General features: G+C 44.5%; 1 protein-coding gene across 2 annotated transcripts in view; it reads right to left on the reverse strand.

The window, feature by feature from the left end:
- Window positions 1-9,344, reverse strand: part of LOC125432353 (dimethylaniline monooxygenase [N-oxide-forming] 2-like) — a 30,964-nt gene extending 21,620 nt beyond the window's left edge. The window contains exons 1-2 of one of the 2 annotated variants that reach the window (XM_048495801.1): window positions 9,127-9,344; window positions 1,513-1,650 (exon numbers count right to left, since the gene is read on the reverse strand). In XM_048495801.1, the coding sequence (XP_048351758.1) occupies window positions 1,513-1,644 (132 nt within the window). In that variant the 5' untranslated portion in view covers window positions 1,645-1,650; window positions 9,127-9,344. Of the gene's footprint in view, window positions 1-1,512; window positions 1,657-9,126 lie in introns of those variants that run through there. The other variant, XM_048495800.1, reaches the window with a different exon arrangement.
- Window positions 9,345-18,529: the final 9,185 nt, after the last annotated feature.

Here is an 18,529-nt window from a genome sequence, read left to right on the forward strand (position 1 = left end):
TGGGAAGCAAATGTCATGTTTTGGTTTTCAACGTTTGAGGGGAAACGTTTGTCTGCTCTGAAGACAACAGATGCACTATTATTACAAGAAGAGTTCTCAACTCTGTCAGCATTCTTTAACTGCATTACGGAGATATCTTTCAAGGTCTCTTTCAAGCCCCCTCACTCATTCAAAAATGACCAGAGGCCAACTCCATTCCAAATTCTCAGCTCAATGGGGGAGGGTCTCAATGAAATTTATTTTGGCTTGCCTGATCCTGAAAACTTTGGGCTGATGAATAGAAAGTCTGAAACCTGGAGAATGTTGTCATTCACACATGAATGCTTAACAAATGTTGTAAGTGTCCAGAAACTTAGGCCCTTTCTGCACAGGCCATTAACAGCGCCCTGGGGACGGCAAAAACGCCGTCCCCAGGGAGCTGTTCGCACAGGGGGCGCAGCTGCTGCACAGCCGTGCCGCCCTCGCGCCTGCCAAGCGGTGCGAAGCCGTTGTTTTCCGACCTCGCTTCCCCAGCGAGGTTTACGGAAAACGTAAACTGTAGACCTTTGAACTGTAGACCTACCGTCGCTGCAGCAGTCCAGTGCGTCGCCGAGGCCTGGGGACACGGCCTCCCTGCCCTGCGACGCCAGAGCAGTCACGCAGGGCAGGGGGGGCATGTCCCCAGGCCTCGGTGATGCGCCGGATGGCCATGGCGATGGTAGGTTGACCGGGCGACGGCGCTCCGCAGTGCCGTCTTCCCAGTTGTTTCTGGGACCGTTCGTGCGAACAGTCCCAGAGGGGTTGGGTCGGCGTCGTGTACCAATCGTGGCCATGCAGAAACGGCCTTAGAGAAACATTGGTGAATGTTGATGGTCACCTAAGTGTCATTTGTCAGCCTTCCACAAAGTATGTCCTGAAGGGGAGAAACAGATTGCTATTTTTAAGTATTCTCAGCTGGGGTTGCCAATATTCTGTCAGATAATGTCAACTTTCACCTAGGGCTTTTCCACACCAGGTTTTTGCTGGAGCTTGGCTTCTTAACTGCATTGTGTTTAACTTTCAATTGGTTGCTCAATTGTTTTGTTGTTGTTGTTGTTGTTTTAGATTTCCCATGCTTTTTCAGACCACTGATCTCAAAATCACGGGAGAAATACTTAATGAAAAACCAGGAGAATGAAAACAGGCAAATGATATCACATCCAGGGACGATCCAGTTTAGAAGCCAAGAAAGTCAAGAAGAATTCACCATTTAAATTCAGATTTAACTTCTGGAGACCATGGCTGTGGAACTCAAATGGATCACCGTATATTTTTACCAGGCATCTCCGACACCTTCTCCCAAATGTCATATCAAGAGCTTTTTTTGACCAAAGACTAAACACAGAACCTGGGCTCGCCAATTCGTAAACGAGGACTGCATGTTTTGTCAGCATTCAGTTGTTCAACTTTTCTAGTATTCTCCCTGAATTTCTTTCATCAGACCACTGGGGCTTAAAGCTGGTACACTTCTGAAGCATTTGGCATTTTACTCACTGTGAATCTCCAGAGCCCTCCGATGTCGCAGCTCCGCTCAAAGCATGTGGGCTCAAAGCCTTCATCCAGGCAGGCTTTGATAGAGGTCAGCCCACTCACCCCAGCACCAATCACTGCAACTCTCTTGCCCATGGTTCCCTGCATTAAGGAAAGGTAAAGAAGCACAACTTGGGTAGGAAGCAAAACTTGCAACACCCTGAGGGATATTTTTATTAATACAAGAGTGCCACATTGTTGGAGTGAAGGAGACTCAGCATGCCTGGACACGGGGGGGGGGGAGGCTAAATTTATCTAAAGGCGATTCCGCACACGAGTAAAATAGGTTCGACCCAGTTCCCTGAGAAGGGTACTAACCAAGGTCGAAGCCATTGTTGTTCCCCACTGCAACCAGCTTGATTCCAGCTCGGAGGGTGGAATCATCCTGTGCCTCTTCGCTGCTCCATTCCGACTGGCTACTGTTCTACGGCCATGTTCCGTCTATCCCCACACACGTTATTTAAAAAACTGCCACAGGAATGGAGGGACGAAGGTGGCATTTTTTAATTGGTCAGCTGTACGCATGCCCGAAACACTCAGCTGTGATTGGCTGAATGGGGGACTCCTGGCACCAGAGATTCCGCACTTTACTGGAATCGAGCTGAGTTCGAGTGTGGTTCCCTGAAAAAGTAGTAGTTCCCAACTGGAGTCGGAAATTTGACCGTTACATGGGGTGAAGCTGGTACAAAACCACGTCGATCCCAGTGGTTGTGCGGAGCACTTAGGTCGAACGCAGCTCGAACTTAGGTCGATAACGCAAGTGCGGAATTGACCTAAGTTTATAAGTGTTATCTCTTGATGGGATGTTCCTCTCTTTGTATCTGGGAGCTGCCCTCTGACCCCTTCTCTGTCACTCTCACTAGCCATTGTTCTTTTATAACTTTCCACATGGACCTGGATGGAGTCAGATGCTTCTACAGGTCTCTCCTGCAGCAGCAAATATTCTATACTTGCACTCACATGACACTGGACTATCTGGCCACTTGTATAGGGAAATGTATTCTTTAGGTGTTCTATCTTTCAACTGCAACAAGAATGTGGAAAGAATCTATTGGTAAGTTTTGCCTTTTTGCAATTTACTTCATGGGAGGATTGATTTTACTGCACTACTACTACGCTATCATGTTTCCATGACTGGGAAAACTCTGCTATGCTAACCAAATACACCCAACACAATGGAAAGTATTTTAGTTACATTTTTAAGCTAGTGTTTTCATTGGAACCCATTCATTCTTTGTGTACTTTCTCTGAACCATCACAGGTTTCTTCAACTCACTTTTTGGTGTCTCTCCTTTTCTTTTTCCACATACCACAACAAGTCTGTTCCTGTCTCCTCTTTTTCTGTTACCCCACCTCAGATTTCTCAGTGTCCTCCATATTGTACCCTAAAGTGCTATCTCTGTTTTGTCCAGAGGCATATCTAGGCAAACTGGAGCCCGGGAACAACACCTGAGTTTGGCGCCCTGCTCCCCCCCGGTATGGGCGGCCACCATCCCCCACCACAACCAAACAATTATTTTTTGCACCAGCTCACAAAACACCTCCCGCCCTCAGCAAAACATACGTAACTCTCTCCCTACCAACTCTCTTTCCTAATTTTGTCCTCACACCAACCCTATGAGGTAGGTTGTTAGCCTGAGAAACAGCTCCAAGCAAGTGCAAGTGGGTATTAAGCATGTAAATCGTACCTTCGGGACCGCATTATCCCATATATCCCGGTTCGACCTCTGCGCTCGGCAGAGGCCAACCTACTGGAGATCCCTGGCCCCTCAATGGTGCGGCTGGCCTCCACTCGGGCCAGGGCTTTTACGGCTCTGGCCCCTGCCTGGTGGAACACTCTTCCTCCAGCTGTCCAGGCCCTGCAGGACCTTGGCGATTTCCGCAGGGCCTGTAACACTGAGTTGTTCCACCGGGCCTTTGGAGAGGCCAGCCGCTGCGTGTGCCCCCCATTCCCTGGGTTCTCCATATCATTGAGACCCCCCCATTCCATGGGTTCTCAATATCATCGAGACCCACTGTCTCCCCCCTCCTTTTTTAGGAGGATTAAGTTGAGTTTAAGTTAAATAAGGTCTTTTGTGAGATGCCTTTTCTAGGAAGTAACTGCTGTTTTTAATTGTATTTATGATAGTTTTATGGTTGTATGTTGTACACCACCCAGAGCCCTTCGGGGATGGGGCGGTATATTAAATTAAATAAATAAATAATAAATAATAAATAATAAATCTCTCACAAATCACCCCAGCAAAACATTTACCAAACAAATGTCAGTATCATCTCTCACAAAACACCTCCAGTGGAATCCACCCCCAAACAGCATCACTTTCAATGGTGTTTAAACTAGGGAGTCCAGATTCTTCTTTTAAATCCACCTTAAAGGGAGAATCTGGAGTCCCCAGTTAAAACAACATTGAAAGTGATGCTGTTTTGGGGTGGATTCTCCCCCACCCTGAAACATCATTACTTTCAATGTTTAAACTGTGGACCTCACATTCTCCCTTTAAGTCCATGCCGAAAGGGGTGGATTTAAAAGGAGAATCTGGGGAAATTTGGAGGGTGCAATTGTTAAGCTAGCAGCACCACAATTTCAGGGCATCTTTGGGAGACTCTCCTGATGATACCACCCATTTTTGGTGAAGTTTGGTTTGCAGGGTCCAAAGTTATAGACCCTCAAAGGTGTAGCCCCCATTTCCTATTATCTCTCTTTGGAAACAATGGGGGATGGGGCACCCCTTTTGTGAGCCCATAACTTTGGACCCCCTGAACCAAACTTCACATAACTGGGGTGGTGTCATCAGGAGGGTCTCCTGAAAAATCCCTGAAATTTTGGTGCTGCTAGCCTAAAAACTGCGCCCCCTGCAGGCCAAAAACTGGAAAAAACACTAAAAAATACAAAAAAACACAAACAAACCTGAATTTTTGCACCCCCCACTAGGGGGCGCCTGGGGACATAGGGTACCCCATGTCCCTAGGCAAATACGCCACTGGTTCTGTCTGCATGAGTTTCCCTATGCCCACCTCAGGTCATTCTTTCTCCTATCCATTCTATAGGGCTTTCTCTTGCTTTCTTCCTCTTTCTGTACTGGGGTTGTGAACCTCAAGGTGGACCTAAAGATCTCCCACCATTACCACTGACCACCAGGTAACCAAGATCAGTTCCACTGGAGGAAACCCAGGCTCCTTCTGCACATGCAGAATAATGCACTTTCAATCGATGTTCAGTGCACTTTGCAGCTGGATTTTACTAGGCCGACAAGCAAAATCCACTTGCAAGCCAATTTCAGGGATCAGGAAGTGGAGAAGAAAATGCAATGACAGGTATGTTTTAAGCATTGCAAGAATGAAGGTCGACTAATGGTTAATGCAGGATAGAATTACAATTCTGTTTTCTTTAGTATGTTTTCTTTAGACATAACAGGAAGGGAAAGAAGCAGAAGAGTTTGTATTTTACCCCCCTTTCTCTCCTGGAAAGAGACTTAAGGTAGCTTGCAAAGCCAGCTTCCCTTCCTCTCCCCTCAACAGTCCCCTTGTGAGGTTGCTGAGAGAGTTTTGAGAAAACTGTGATGGGCTCAAGGTCACCCAGCAGGATTCTCATGTAGGAACAGGGAAACAAATCCAATTCACCAGATAAGAGTCTGCCGCTCATGTGGAGGAGTAGGGAATCAAACACAGTTCTCCAGACTAGAATCCACCTGCTCTTAACCACTACACCACGTTGGCTCTGGGAAGTGCAGCCTTGTCATCTCAAACTGGTGGTAAACCATCCTGCCTGCTGACCTGTCGATTCAGAAAGCACATTCACGCTACCAGTTCTATGAGTACTTTCATAGTGGAAAGTGCTCCAAGGTAACTGTTTACACTTCCACTGACTGTTCAGGTCTGACTTACATACTACAAAGAGACAAGATCTGCTAGAACATGTTGCTAATTGCTTTTATTTTTGCCCCTCAGTTACCTCCTTTAACGCAGCTCCTGTATGAAAACTGTGGTGTGAAGAATGAATCATGGAATAGACAGGCCTTTTCACATTTTATTTATTATGTATTTGTTAATTAGATTTCATATACCACCTACCCTCGAAGAGCTCTGGATGGTGCACAATGCATGTTAAAACTTACTAAGGGCCTTTCCCCACTTACCTTAAGCCCCGCGCTACTCTCCTCAAGTAACGCGGGGTCCTTGGGCACTCCCCACGACAGGGGCAGCGACAGCACAGCCACCCTGCTGCTGCCGCGCCCCCTCAGCGTGTGGCATCCCTGGTGCTGGAGAAAACGGCGCCTTTTGATGACCCCGCACAGAGCGTGGGGTCGTGGGGATGCCCGGGCGCGCACCAGGGATGCCGCGTGCTGAGAGCAGCGCGCGGCATAGGGGGGATAGGGGAGAGTGGGGAAACGCCCCAAAATAAAACCAGTTACACATCACATAAAACCAATTAAAATTAATAAATAATTGCACAAAATCAGATGGCGAAAATGACATTCTTGTTTAGGTCGTGGGGGTGGTCATGGTGGCATAACAGTGTCAGATTTAACATAAATCAGCCCACCAGTTGGAATATAGTGGGATGGTGTTTTCACCCATCTTTTCTATTGCTGCCTTGACAGTGTAAATCAAAGCAGGAAGAAGAAGAAGAAGAAGAAGAAGAAGAAGAAGAAGAAGAAGAAGAAGAAGAAGAAGAAGAAGAAGAAGAAGAAGAAGAAGAAGAAGAAGAAGAGTTTGGATTTATATCCCCCCTTTCTCTCCTGCAGGAGACTCAAAGGGGCTTGCAATCTCCTTGCCCTTCCCCTCTCACAACAAACACCCTGTGAGGTGGGTGGGGCTGAGAGAGCTCCGAGAAGCTGTGACTAGCCCAAGGTCACTCAGCTGGTGTGTGTGGGAGTGCACAGGCTAATCTGAATTCCCTAGATAAGCCTCCACAACTCAGGCGGCAGAGCTGGGAATCAAACCCAGTTCCTCCAGATTAGATACATGAGCTCTTAACCTCGGTTTTAATTGGCGTTTACATCCATTGATGAATTATGTGTGGATTGCTGATTTCGTTTCAAGCCATGCTGCAGTTTTTTTAAAATGGTCACTACTTTTGTTGAAGCAGCGGATTTACTGGGAGTAGACCACCTTGTAGGACGCAATGTAGACAAGAACTGATAGACACACAGTCACCAATGCAGTTCTATTTTATTGCTATCTACTAGCAAAGTGCTTTGCCAGGCCACAGGTGTTTTTAGGCACCCACCACACTGCTGTCTGTGCTAACTATATACAAAAGTGGTACCAATCAGGTGCCCTCACCTTATCAGGCTTGCACATGGTACAAGCTGTGCACTCGGTACTAATCTGCACATGGCACCTGTTAGAAGGAGGGTCCAGCTGTCATTTAGATTTTGCTCATCTAAACATTTGCACGTGTTCTGACAACTTTTGCAATATAAAGGCACAGTGACACAGCGATATATCAAAAAAAAAATCTGTGTCTATTGAAAGAACAGAAATGGCAGAGGAAGGGAATGTGTGGGAATGTCAAAAGGGGGCTCTTTCAGAAGTGCCACAGAGATTTCGAACAGGACTCTGTGGTGTTTTGGAATTGCCCTTCGATACTGAAGTATGGGAGAAAAGGGTTTTCATTTAAAAAAAACACCTGAACCCTGCATTGCAAACGGGACACAAATGGTTGTGTCTGAAAAGGTTTTTTAAAAAATCCACTAGCAACTCATTTTCAAGGTGTGGGTTCTGACCTTTAAGGCCTTACGCAGCCTGGGACCCTCGTACCTCAGAGACCGCATTACCCCATATGCCCCTACTCGCTGGTGGTTCCTGGCCCCTTGATGATGCGACTGGCCTCCACACGGGCCAGGACTTTCACAGCCCTGGCCCCGGCCTGGTGGAACACTCTTCCTCCAACTGTCCGGGCCCTGCGGGACCTTGGTGAGTTCCGCAGGGCCTGTAAGACTGAGCTGTTCCACCGGGCCTTTGGAGTGTCCAGTCGCTGAAATGTGCGCCCCCCTCCTCTTTATATCTGATTACCATCATACGCTACCCTCTTGGAGGGGAGTCCGGCCGTTCCCTTTCTTTAGGGAGGCCTTTAATTAAATTGGGTTTTTGGGGCGCCTGATATTATGACATTTTGATATTTTGTATTGACCGCTGCTTTTAATAGATTTTAATAGATTTTACTGGATTAATAATTATATTGATTGTAATGAATATTGTTGTGCACCGCCCAGAGCCCTTCAGGGATGGGGTGGTCTACAAACTCAATAAATAAATAAATAAATAAATAAATAAATAAATAAATAAATAAATAAATAAATAAATAAATAAATAAATAAATAAATAAACAAACTGGCAGCCAAAATTTTTTACAAAGGCAGTGTGGAAAATCCCTAAAACCCCACAATAAATTGTGGCAGATTTCTGTTTGTAGGGCCGCATTTCAGAGATCAGTACTATCTTTTGAGAGGAAGACAGTAAACCCCACGTTCTATCATTCAGCCCTCTAAAGAAACTACACGGCTGAACTTGGAGGACAAGAATGAGGCTTGCCACCAAACTACCCCCAACCCCAGCTTCGTAGGACTTAAGCCCACCCCCATGCCGTTTCCCCGACCTGAAATGGCTACAAAAAGGTAGAGTCAATAGTGCCTGCAGGACTTCAACTTCCACATTTCCACATATCACTAAACAGAATTGCCTGGAGTATTGACTGAATAAGTAGAAGGTTCTAGATCATGAGGGTGGAAGGCTGCATGGTGTAGCCCAATCTCAGATGTTAAGAGGGGTCAGTACTAGGATGGGAGACCACTAAGGAAGGCTCTGCAAAGGAAGGCAATGGCGATCCACCTCTGCTTCCCATTTGCCTTGAAAGATCCTTGCCGTTCACCATAACTTGGTTCCAATTTGACAGTATGTCTCGACCACAAAAACTTACGCTGGGATAAAATGTCATTAATCTTCCTGGGGCCACAATATTTCTCTTAATTTGTACCACAGCAGACTATCACAGCGAATGCCTCCATTTCCCATGAGAACTGTTAACCAATCTTCACAAACCCAGCATTTCAAATTAAACTTTCTTGCTCTGTGAGGAAAGTTTGCTGAATTCCAATATCATACCAAGACCAATCTAGCCACGATTAACAAATTTAGAAGCAGTTTATGATGCTGAATCTTTTTGGAGTAGCTGTTGGCAAGAGGTCAACAAGACAATCTCAGTTCCCTGCAACTGCATTTTAAGTTTTTTTTAAAAAAAAATCTGACAAATTGACTCTAAAAAACCACAAAAACACAGAATATACTGCGATATAACAGGATGATTAGAACGTTATCTGGATCATACGCTGGCAAAACTCAAAGGGAATTGGACCATTAGTTTGCTCTCTCTCTCTCTCTCTCTCTCTCTCTCTCTCTCTTTCTCTCTGGGAAACAGCGGCTCCAGCAAAAACAAAAAGACTCTTGCTCGTAGGGAAAGAGAACAGAGATTATATCCATTCAGATAGAAGAAACAAAACCAGGCGATTGGAAAAAAGGAAGAGCTACAGCGGGAAAATTATGAAGAATAGTAAATTAGAATGGAGCATTCCTTACCTATGTCTGCGTGCGTTGACAAGTTGTTTGCCCAGGGTTTGGAAGGAAACTGACACTGCTAAAAATATTGCAGATTCGTTTGACCCAGGGGCTGAGCTCAATCCCGTGTCTCCCTGTCTGGTTGGAACAAGGCAAATAATTACTTTTTTCTGAGGCTCCCTTCTCTTGGGACTGAGATCTCAACAAGATCTGGAGTTGCCAAAATGTCCCCAAAGCAACCGGAATGCTCAAGCTATTGCATAAGACTCTGGCTGCTCACACGATTGAGAAACCTTCTTTTGGAGTATGAGCACGGTGATCTCAGCTGGCAAAATCATCTAGAATGAAACAGATTGTGACTACCTTGGGGGTATCTCAGTGTTTGTCTACAGAGGTCTGTTGATGACACTTACCCCTTTCCACACAAACCAAATCAAACAAAATAAAACATTTCCTCCATGGAGTTCCGCATGGTTTTTAAGCCCAAAACGTTTTATTTGCAATCTGTTCCCAAGCGCTTCTTTTATTGAGAACAGTTCTTTGGAAGAGTTTCTTTTGTGGAAACGTTTTCACTTTTTGTGTGGAATTATTTACATTTCCCAAGCCACTCTTCAGTTGCAGTTTGATTTCCCACTCTGCTGCCTGAGCTGTGGAGGCTTATCTGGGGAATTCAGATTAGCGTATGCACTCCAACAAACGCTAGCTGGGTGACCTTGGGGTAGTCATAGTTCTTCTGAGCTCTCTCAACCCCACATACCTCAGAGGGTGTTTGTTGTGAGGGGGGAAGGGAAAAGAGTTTGTAAGCTCCTTTGAGTCTCCTATAGGAGAGAAAGGGGGATATAAATCCAACTCTTTTTCTTGTTTGACTTCTTTGTTGGCGCCATTTTCTGAATTCGTGCTGGCAGTCTTATTTCTGTCATTTTTCTAAAAAAATCCGGGGAGTCATGTTTAGAAGAAGAAGAAGAAGAAGAAGAAGAAGAAGAAGAAGAAGAAGAAGAAGAAGAAGAAGAAGAAGAGGTTGGATTTATATCCCCCCTTTCTCTCCTGCAGGAGACTCAAAGGGACTTACAATCTCCTTGCCCTTCCCCCCTCACAACAAACACCCTGTGAGGTAGGTGGGGCTGAGAGAGCTCAGAAGAACTATGACTAGCCCAAGGTTACCCAGTGGCGTGTGTTGGAGCGCACAGGCTAATCTGAATTCCCCAGATAAGCCTCCACAGCTCAGGTGGCAGAGCGGAGAATCAAACCCGGTTCCTCCAGATTAGATACATGAGCTCTTAACCTCCTACGCTACTGCTGCTCCCATCTGCTTTACCTAGCTACTTAGACACAACCCCTAGAGAATCACAGCACGAGGCTTAGAAGCTTTGTTGCATCAGTTCTACAGATCTTTTTTTTTAAAAAAATAACCACAAATGGCAGCCAGGAAACATTTTCAAGGGGGTGAATGCAGACAAATGAGGCACGCGGCGGGTGGCGGGCGGGAAGGGGTTGCAAACATTTCCAAAACATTTTCAGGGGCTAGAGCAGAAAGAGTTTCTGTCTCTGTTCTGGGAAAAGATGTCATTTAGATAGACAAACCTGAACCGGAAGGCAGATCAAAAGAGGGTTCAAAGAATCTTCCTCCTTCAACTGAGCCTGGAGACTCCTCATCAGCACCCACTGCAAGGCAGATTTGCAACTGGCTAAAAATTAGAGCCTACATAGGAACCACAAATCGCAGCATTCAGATTCGTATTAAGGAACACGAAAGACACTGTCGGCTAAACTATCCTGAAAAATCTGCAGTTGCAGAACATGTGTTAAACAAAACTGGACATAACATTTTATTTGAGAACACTGAAATTTTGGACAATTCAGAAGCCTACTATGTCAGACTGCACAGGGAGGCCATTGAAATTCACAAACACCAGGACAACTTCAATAAGAAAGAAGAGACTTTGAAGATTAGCAGGGCCTGGCTCCCAGTACTTAAAAAAGGGACTGATACCCCCGCCCCCCCCGCAATACAATGCACTCAACCACACCTTTGCAAAGCAAGTTCCACCCAAACACTGAATGATTGGTTCCCCACCCTGGGACATGGACAATATACCACACTATACTTTCCCTTCTCACTCTGGCTCATTCCGCACATGCAGAATAATGCACTTTCAAACTGCTTTCAGTGATCTTTGAAGCTGTGCGGAATAGCAAAATCCACTTGCAAACAGTTGTGAAAGTGGTTTGAAAACGCAGTATTTTGCGTGTGCGGAAGGGGCCCCTGACACAGTGAGAAACAGACTTTTCTCTGTGATACACCTCTGAAGATGCCAGCCACAGATGCAGGCGAAACGTTAGGAACAAAATCCACCAGACTGCGGCCACACAGCCCGGAAAACCCTCCAGAACCAGTTGAATCCGGCCGTGAAAGCCTTCGACAATACAATTCTGGTTTTGATTGCTGTTTTCCAGCTGTTATTCTGCGCCATCTTCAGTTGCAGATATCAATGTGCATGAACTGTTTTGTTTTCTTTTTAAATAAAGCCAAAAAATATTTTAGACCTTTTTGTGTGGGAGGGGTTTGATTCGTAACAAGGGGCCGCACACCATTTGCCCTGAGTAAGCACTCCGGGATCCTTGACACCAGTGGTGGGATTCAAATAATTTAACAACTGGTTGTATACAAGCGCAACTTTAACTTTAAAAAACAATATTTTTATTGATATTTTGGATTATTACAGATTTATATTGTACATCTTATATTTCATCCTCCATATCCTTTTCTCCCTTTTTTCTCCCTCCCCCCTCTTCTTTTCTTCTTTAGATGTGCAGCAGCAGGTCCATTCTTTTCAATCTTCTTGTCCATTTTTCTCCTGTAATTCCAATTTCGTTTAACCAGTCTTTGAATTCCGTCCAGATGATGATGAAGAAGAAGAGTTTGGATTTATATCCCCCCTTTCTCTCCTGCAGGAGACTCAAAGGGGCTGACAATCTCCTTGCCCTTCTCCCCTCACAACAAACACCTTGTGAGGTAGGTGGGGCTGAGAGAGCTCCGAGAAGCTGTGACTAGCCCAAGGTCACCCAGCTGGCGTGTGTGGGAGTGTACAGGCTAATCTGAATTCCCCAGATAAGCCTCCACAGCTCAGGCAGCAGAGCTGGGAATCAAACCCGGTTCCTCCAGATTAGATACACGAGCTCTTAACCTCCTACGCCACTGCTGCTCACTGCTGCTCAGATCCACTTCATATCTTTTTGTTTTTCTTGCCATATTTGGTTTCTTGACATTATGTCAAAAATTTCTAATTGTATTTGCTCCCATATATATTCCAACTATTTCTGCATTGTCCAGATTTTTTTGTCTTTCCACCCCAATGCTATTACTGCATGGGTCGCTCTGATCATGAGTTTGAATAACTTTCTCTTTCTTTGTTCTATTGTTATTGTTATATGATCCAATATGCCTATACATAATAAATCTATGTTTATCTTTATTTTTACCTTCACATATTTTTCTATATATATTATAACATTTTCCCACAAATGTTTTACCTCTGGACATTCTAGCCACATATATTTTTATATTGCATTTTTATCCCCACAGTACCAACATTTTGGACTGAGTCCACTTATCATACATACCAACTGTTTTGGTGTTCTATACCATTTTAATATTCGCCAATGATGCATATTTCTCTATTTTTATCTTATTTATATTGTCTATTATTTGTTTACTAAGATCTATGCCTTTCACTCCATCTCGTTGCCATTTTTCCATTACAGCTCTTACCATAAACCCTTGATCTTCTATCATGTATTTATATAAAATTCCTAACATTTTCCTTTCCTTTCATCATATATTTTTTATACAATTTTTCATTATACAATCTTTTTCCATCCTGGAGGCACAAGCACAATTTTAACAACCGATTCTGCCGAAGTGGTGCAAACTTGCTGAATCCCACCACTGCTTGACACCCAGTTTTCACCATCCTGTATCCCAAAGCTGCTCTCAGCTCAAAGTTTTGGAAAGTACACACTCCAGGTGCACTGTCATATCATCTTGAAAGAATGCTGCAGTGGAACTATTTCTTCACCCTCAACCCCTTGCCTGTTCCATGTTCCATAAAAAAAAATTGCCTGCCATCTCGGTAGAAGGCTTTTTGAAATTCTTTGATGATGAGTAATTTTGGTATCTACTGCAGTGTCACAGTTCTAAAATGCAGGAGATAAATCCCCTTCAGGCCATTTCCTCTGGGGAAAACAGCAGGAGAGCAGGAGGGAGGAGACCTCCCCTCTCCCTATGCTCCATTTCTTGGCCAAACTAGGCCCCTACCAATTTTTGCTGCAGCTGCCATAGGGAAAAGCCAGTTGAGTCCAAAGAACCTGGAAACCAACTCATCAAAAAAAAGGTATTGTGTAGTTTAGCTCAGAGTGGAGCATGCGTGAAAGTGAAAAGCAGAGGGGGAAAGAGAGAAACACAAATGCACAGAATGCTTGCAAGTGCGGAAACTCCAACACCAGTATGTACACCTCTGCATTTGCAGTGGCTTAAAACCATTGCAAAGAATCCATGCTGTGTGAAGCAGCTGCTATTCCTTCCAAGTAGACTTTTTACTACTCAGAATTGCTCCACGCTGGGCAGCCCTGAACAGATGCAACAGGAACAGAAAAGTAACTTACTTTGCTTACTTCACAAAATAAATATTAAAATGAGCTTTGATTTAATCCAGTCTGTGATTTTCTTCACTGATAGGCCCTTTCCACACAGGCGGAATTGAGCGCCCAGGGACGGCAAAAAAGCAAAAATGCCGTCCCTGTGGAAGGGTTCGCATAGGAGCTTTGCAGCAGCGCCATCCTGGCCACCCTGGAGCGGTGTGAAGCCATTGCTTTAAAACTCACTCATTGAACAAGGTTTTTGAAAAGCGGCGTCTTTCCGCCAGCGTGGTGTGAACCGCACTGGTGTGACGCCACCGTTTTCCCCGTTGCCTCCACTGACCTGCTGCCTGTCCAGCATTGCTCTGGAGGGATGCAGAGACCCGTCCACCCTGGAGGTCGGAAGGCAGCGTGGATGGGTTCCTGCAGCCCTCCAGAGCGATGCTGGACAGGCAGGTGTGGCGAATCTGTGGGGCTGCTCGCACGCTGCCATCCGAGCAATTCCCGAACCACACCGGCATAATTTATGTCGGTGGAGCTGCATTTCCACCACTGTGCGGAAAAGGCCATAGTCACATTGCTATATATTATTCCATCACCCACGCTCTTCAGAACACCAGGAAGGTGTACAGTTTTTGTTTGAGATTAAAGGTCTTCTAGAAACTCTTACAGTCTAATGCATAAGTCACGCCCTTATTCCAAGAGTCAATGGAACTGCAGGCAGAACTGCTCACAATGTCAGAAAATTCTCCAAAGATCCATCCGCTTCTGTGGTAGAGATGCCATTCTCCCAGACAGAATTGGGGGTGGAGGAGGCAGTGTTAAGCATAAAAGATGAAGAAATGAGTGCAAAGATTGAAAAAAAACACAGTCAACTAAAAAAATCCAACGTCTATGGGACTGTGTAGAGATATTGTGGTGTTCTGTACAAACGAAACTGCAGATCAGATCCTAGAGGCTCACTGAAAATCAGTACTTAAGATGGAAGACAAAGGCATTTTTATTATGAAAGAAATACCAATAAGAATCTTGCAGGGAAAAAAAAGACTTAGTCTTCCTGGGGGATGTTCTTTAAAAAATAAAATAAAATTCTCATGGCTCAAGTGGGAAGGCCTGATCTTCACCTATAAATGACAGCAATGAACTTACTTAAGAATTGCCCTTGTAGTAAGGATTAAACATTTTTAAAGGAAAATAAAAACCTTGACCAAGAATATTCAGCTTGGGTGCTGTGTGGTTTCCGGGTTGTATGGCCATGTTCTAGCAGCATTCTCTCCTGATGTTTTGCCTGCATCTGTGGCTGGCATCTTCAGAGGATCTGAAGATGATCTGTGGCTGGCATCCTCAGAGGATCTGAAGTTGCCAGCCACAGATACAGGTGAAACGTCAGGAGAAAATGCTGCTAGAACATGGCCATACAGCCCGGAAACCACACAGCACCCCAGTGATTCTGGCTGTGAAAGCCTTCAACAATACAATATTCAGCTTTTTTAAATTCAATCAATTAGTAAGTAAAAGATGGTGAAATGAGATAGAATATTATGTATTGCAGAAAATAAGATAGGTTCTAGATAGTAAGTGCAAATGGACAGTGGAGGAGGACGACCAATGTGGGACTATGACACTTTAGTTAATAGCCTTCAATTTTGGGAATCAAGTTAGGGAGAAAAGTTTATTTTTTATGATACTGAGAAATTAATTAGATAAACGTATAGAGTTTAAGCTTGTTGATCTTGATGTAAACTAAAATGTACTACAATTCTATATAAGATTAACAGTGGGATATGGGCGGGAAGACAATATAGCTTTTTGTAATTTGTAGTGTGGCATATGTTATATGTGTAGTTTAGAGTGACTGGTTCACTTTTGAACTCCATTTTGTTTTATATACTGTAGTGGTATAAAAACTAATATTTTTTTTTTAAAAAAAAGGTTACACCTGGGGGTTTTTCTGTTACAGACCACCCCCAGATAAAAAAAACCCCTGTTCTGCTCTTTTTGTGCAGCATAGGGGAATGATTCTGGCATTTAAGGGAAAGAAATTGGGTCTTCATTGGATCATTTAAGGGGCTGAGCATTTATTGTTAATTCCATTCCTTTGAGATCCCTTCTTCAAATCCTTGCTCAGTGATGTTGTAGGCTTTATCTTTCCCTCTGCATGAACTTTGCCAGGCTCCAAGACTCATTCTCTTCCCTCAGAGTGCCACGCAGACCACCAAGGGTTTGGTAGAAGCTGCTCAACACCAAAAGTATTCAGTCTCCAGCCCACCCTCCCCACACAACCAGTGATGGTTAGTTGCAAGAATGGTTCTTCCTTTTCTGATGCCTGGAGGAACATTCCAGTTAGAGATGTGGCAATCTTTTTCGGCCAATGAGATCAGCTAGGTAAACTTATCGTAATTGTTTATCAGTCACTTATCTCAGGATTACTTTGTCTCTGGGGCAAGCCTTGTGGATTCCTTCCAGTTAGTAGTGAGGAGGTCACTTTTTTGTTTAAGCAGATGATTGACTCACCCGCTGTAGGCAACAAATTTTGGATGGGTTCCTTGCAAAACCCTGTGCAAAGGTAAAAAAAAATAAAACTGGAAACAGATGAAGCATTCAACAGAATGGGAAAATAGCCTCCGGAAGTCAAATTAACTGCCTTCCTCTTCTCTGGAAATAAACTTCATGGAATAAAATGAGACTTGATTCTGAGGATACCAGCCAAAGACTGGAATTACAGCCCCCAGATAGAATGACAGTTCTGGGACGGAACTGAGTGCTTTAGGCCAGCAATGTTAAGAACATAAGAACATAAGAACATAAGAACAAGCCAGCTGGATCAGACCAAAGTCCATCTAGTCCAGCTCTCTGCTACTCGCAGTGGCCCACCAGGTGCCTTTGGGAGCTCACATGTAGGATGTGAACGCAATGGCCTTCTGCGGCTGTTGCTCCCGATCACCTGGTCTGTTAAGGCATTTGCAATCTCAGATCAAGGAGGATCAAGATTGGTAGCCATAAATCGACTTCTCCTCCATAAATCTGTCCAAGCCCCTTTTAAAGCTATCCAGGTTAGTGGCCATCACCACCTCCTGTGGCAGCATATTCCAAACACCAATCACACGTTGCGTGAAGAAGTGTTTCCTTTTATTAGTCTTAATTCTTCCCCCCAGCATTTTCAATGAATGCCCCCTGGTTCTAGTATTGTGAGAAAGAGAGAAAAATTTCTCTCTGTCAACATTTTCTACCCCATGCATAATTTTGTAGACTTCAATCATATCCCCCCTCAGCCGCCTCCTCTCCAAACTAAGAACATAAGAACATAAGAACAAGCCAGCTGGATCAGACCAAAGTCCATCTAGTCCAGCTCTCTGCTACTCGCAGTGGCCCACCAGGTGCCTTTGGGAGCTCACATGTAGGATGTGAACGCAATGGCCTTCTGCGGCTGTTGCTCCTGATCACCTGGTCTGTTAAGGCATTTGCAATCTCAGATCAAAGAGGATCAAGATTGGTAGCCATAAATCAACTTCTCCTCCATAAATCTGTCCAAGCCCCTTTTAAAGCTATCCAGGTGAGTGGCCATCACCACCTCCTGTGGCAGCATATTCCAAACACCAATCACACGTTGCGTGAAGAAGTGTTTCCTTTTATTAGTCCTAATTCTTCCCCCCAGCATTTTCAATGAATGCCCCCTGGTTCTAGTATTGTGAGAAAGAGAGAAAAATTTCTCTCTGTCAACATTTTCTACCCCATGCATAATTTTGTAGACTTCAATCATATCCCCCCTCAGCCGCCTCCTCTCCAAACTAAAGAGTCCCAAACGCTGCAGCCTCTCCTCATAGGGAAGGTGCTCCAGTCCCTCAATCATCCTTGTTGCCCTTCTCTGCACTTTTTTCTATCTCCTCAATATCCTTTTTGAGATGCGGCGACCAGAACTGGACACAGTACTCCAAGTGCGGTCGCACCACTGCTTTATATAAGGGCATGACAATCTTTGCAGTTTTATTATCAATTCCTTTTCTAATGATCCCCAGCATAGAGTTTGCCTTTTTCACAGCTGCCATGCATTGAGTTGACATTCCCATGGAACTATCAACTAAGACGCCTAAATCCCTTTCCTGGTCTGTGACTGATAGCACTGACGCCTGTAGCGTGTATGTGAAGTTTGGATTTTTTGCCCCTATGTGCATCACTTTACATTTTGCTACATTGAACTGCATTTGCCATTTCTGAGCCCACTCACCTAATTTATCAAGGTCCTGTTTGGAGCTCTTTCGCAATCCTTTTGTGGTTCTCACCACCCTACATAATCTGGTATCATCTGCAAACTTGGCCACCACGCTACCCACCCCTACTTCCAGGTCATTTTATGAATAGGTTAAAGAGCACTGGTCCCAAAACGGATCCTTGGGGGACACCACTCCCGACATCTCTCCATTGTGAGAACTTCCCATTTACACCCACTCTTTGTTTCCTGTTTCTCAACCAGTTTTAATCCATAGGAGGACTTCCCCTCTTATTCCTTCATTGCTGAGTTTTCTCAACAGTCTCTGGTGAGGAACTTTGTCAAAAGCCTTTTGGAAATCCAAGTAGACAATGTCCACCGGTTCACCCCTGTCCACATGCCTGTTTACACCCTCAAAGAACTCTAGTAAGTTTGTAAGACAGGATTTGCCTCTGCAAAAGCCATGCTGACTCTTTCTCAGCAGGTCTTGCTTTTCTACATGTTTTATAATTTTATCTTTAATGATAGATTCTACTAATTTACCAGGAACAGATGTCAAACTGACTGGCCTGTAATTTCCCG

This window comes from Sphaerodactylus townsendi, linkage group LG05, assembly GCF_021028975.2.
Source record: "Sphaerodactylus townsendi isolate TG3544 linkage group LG05, MPM_Stown_v2.3, whole genome shotgun sequence".
Classification (NCBI taxonomy): Eukaryota; Metazoa; Chordata; class Lepidosauria; order Squamata; family Sphaerodactylidae; genus Sphaerodactylus; species Sphaerodactylus townsendi.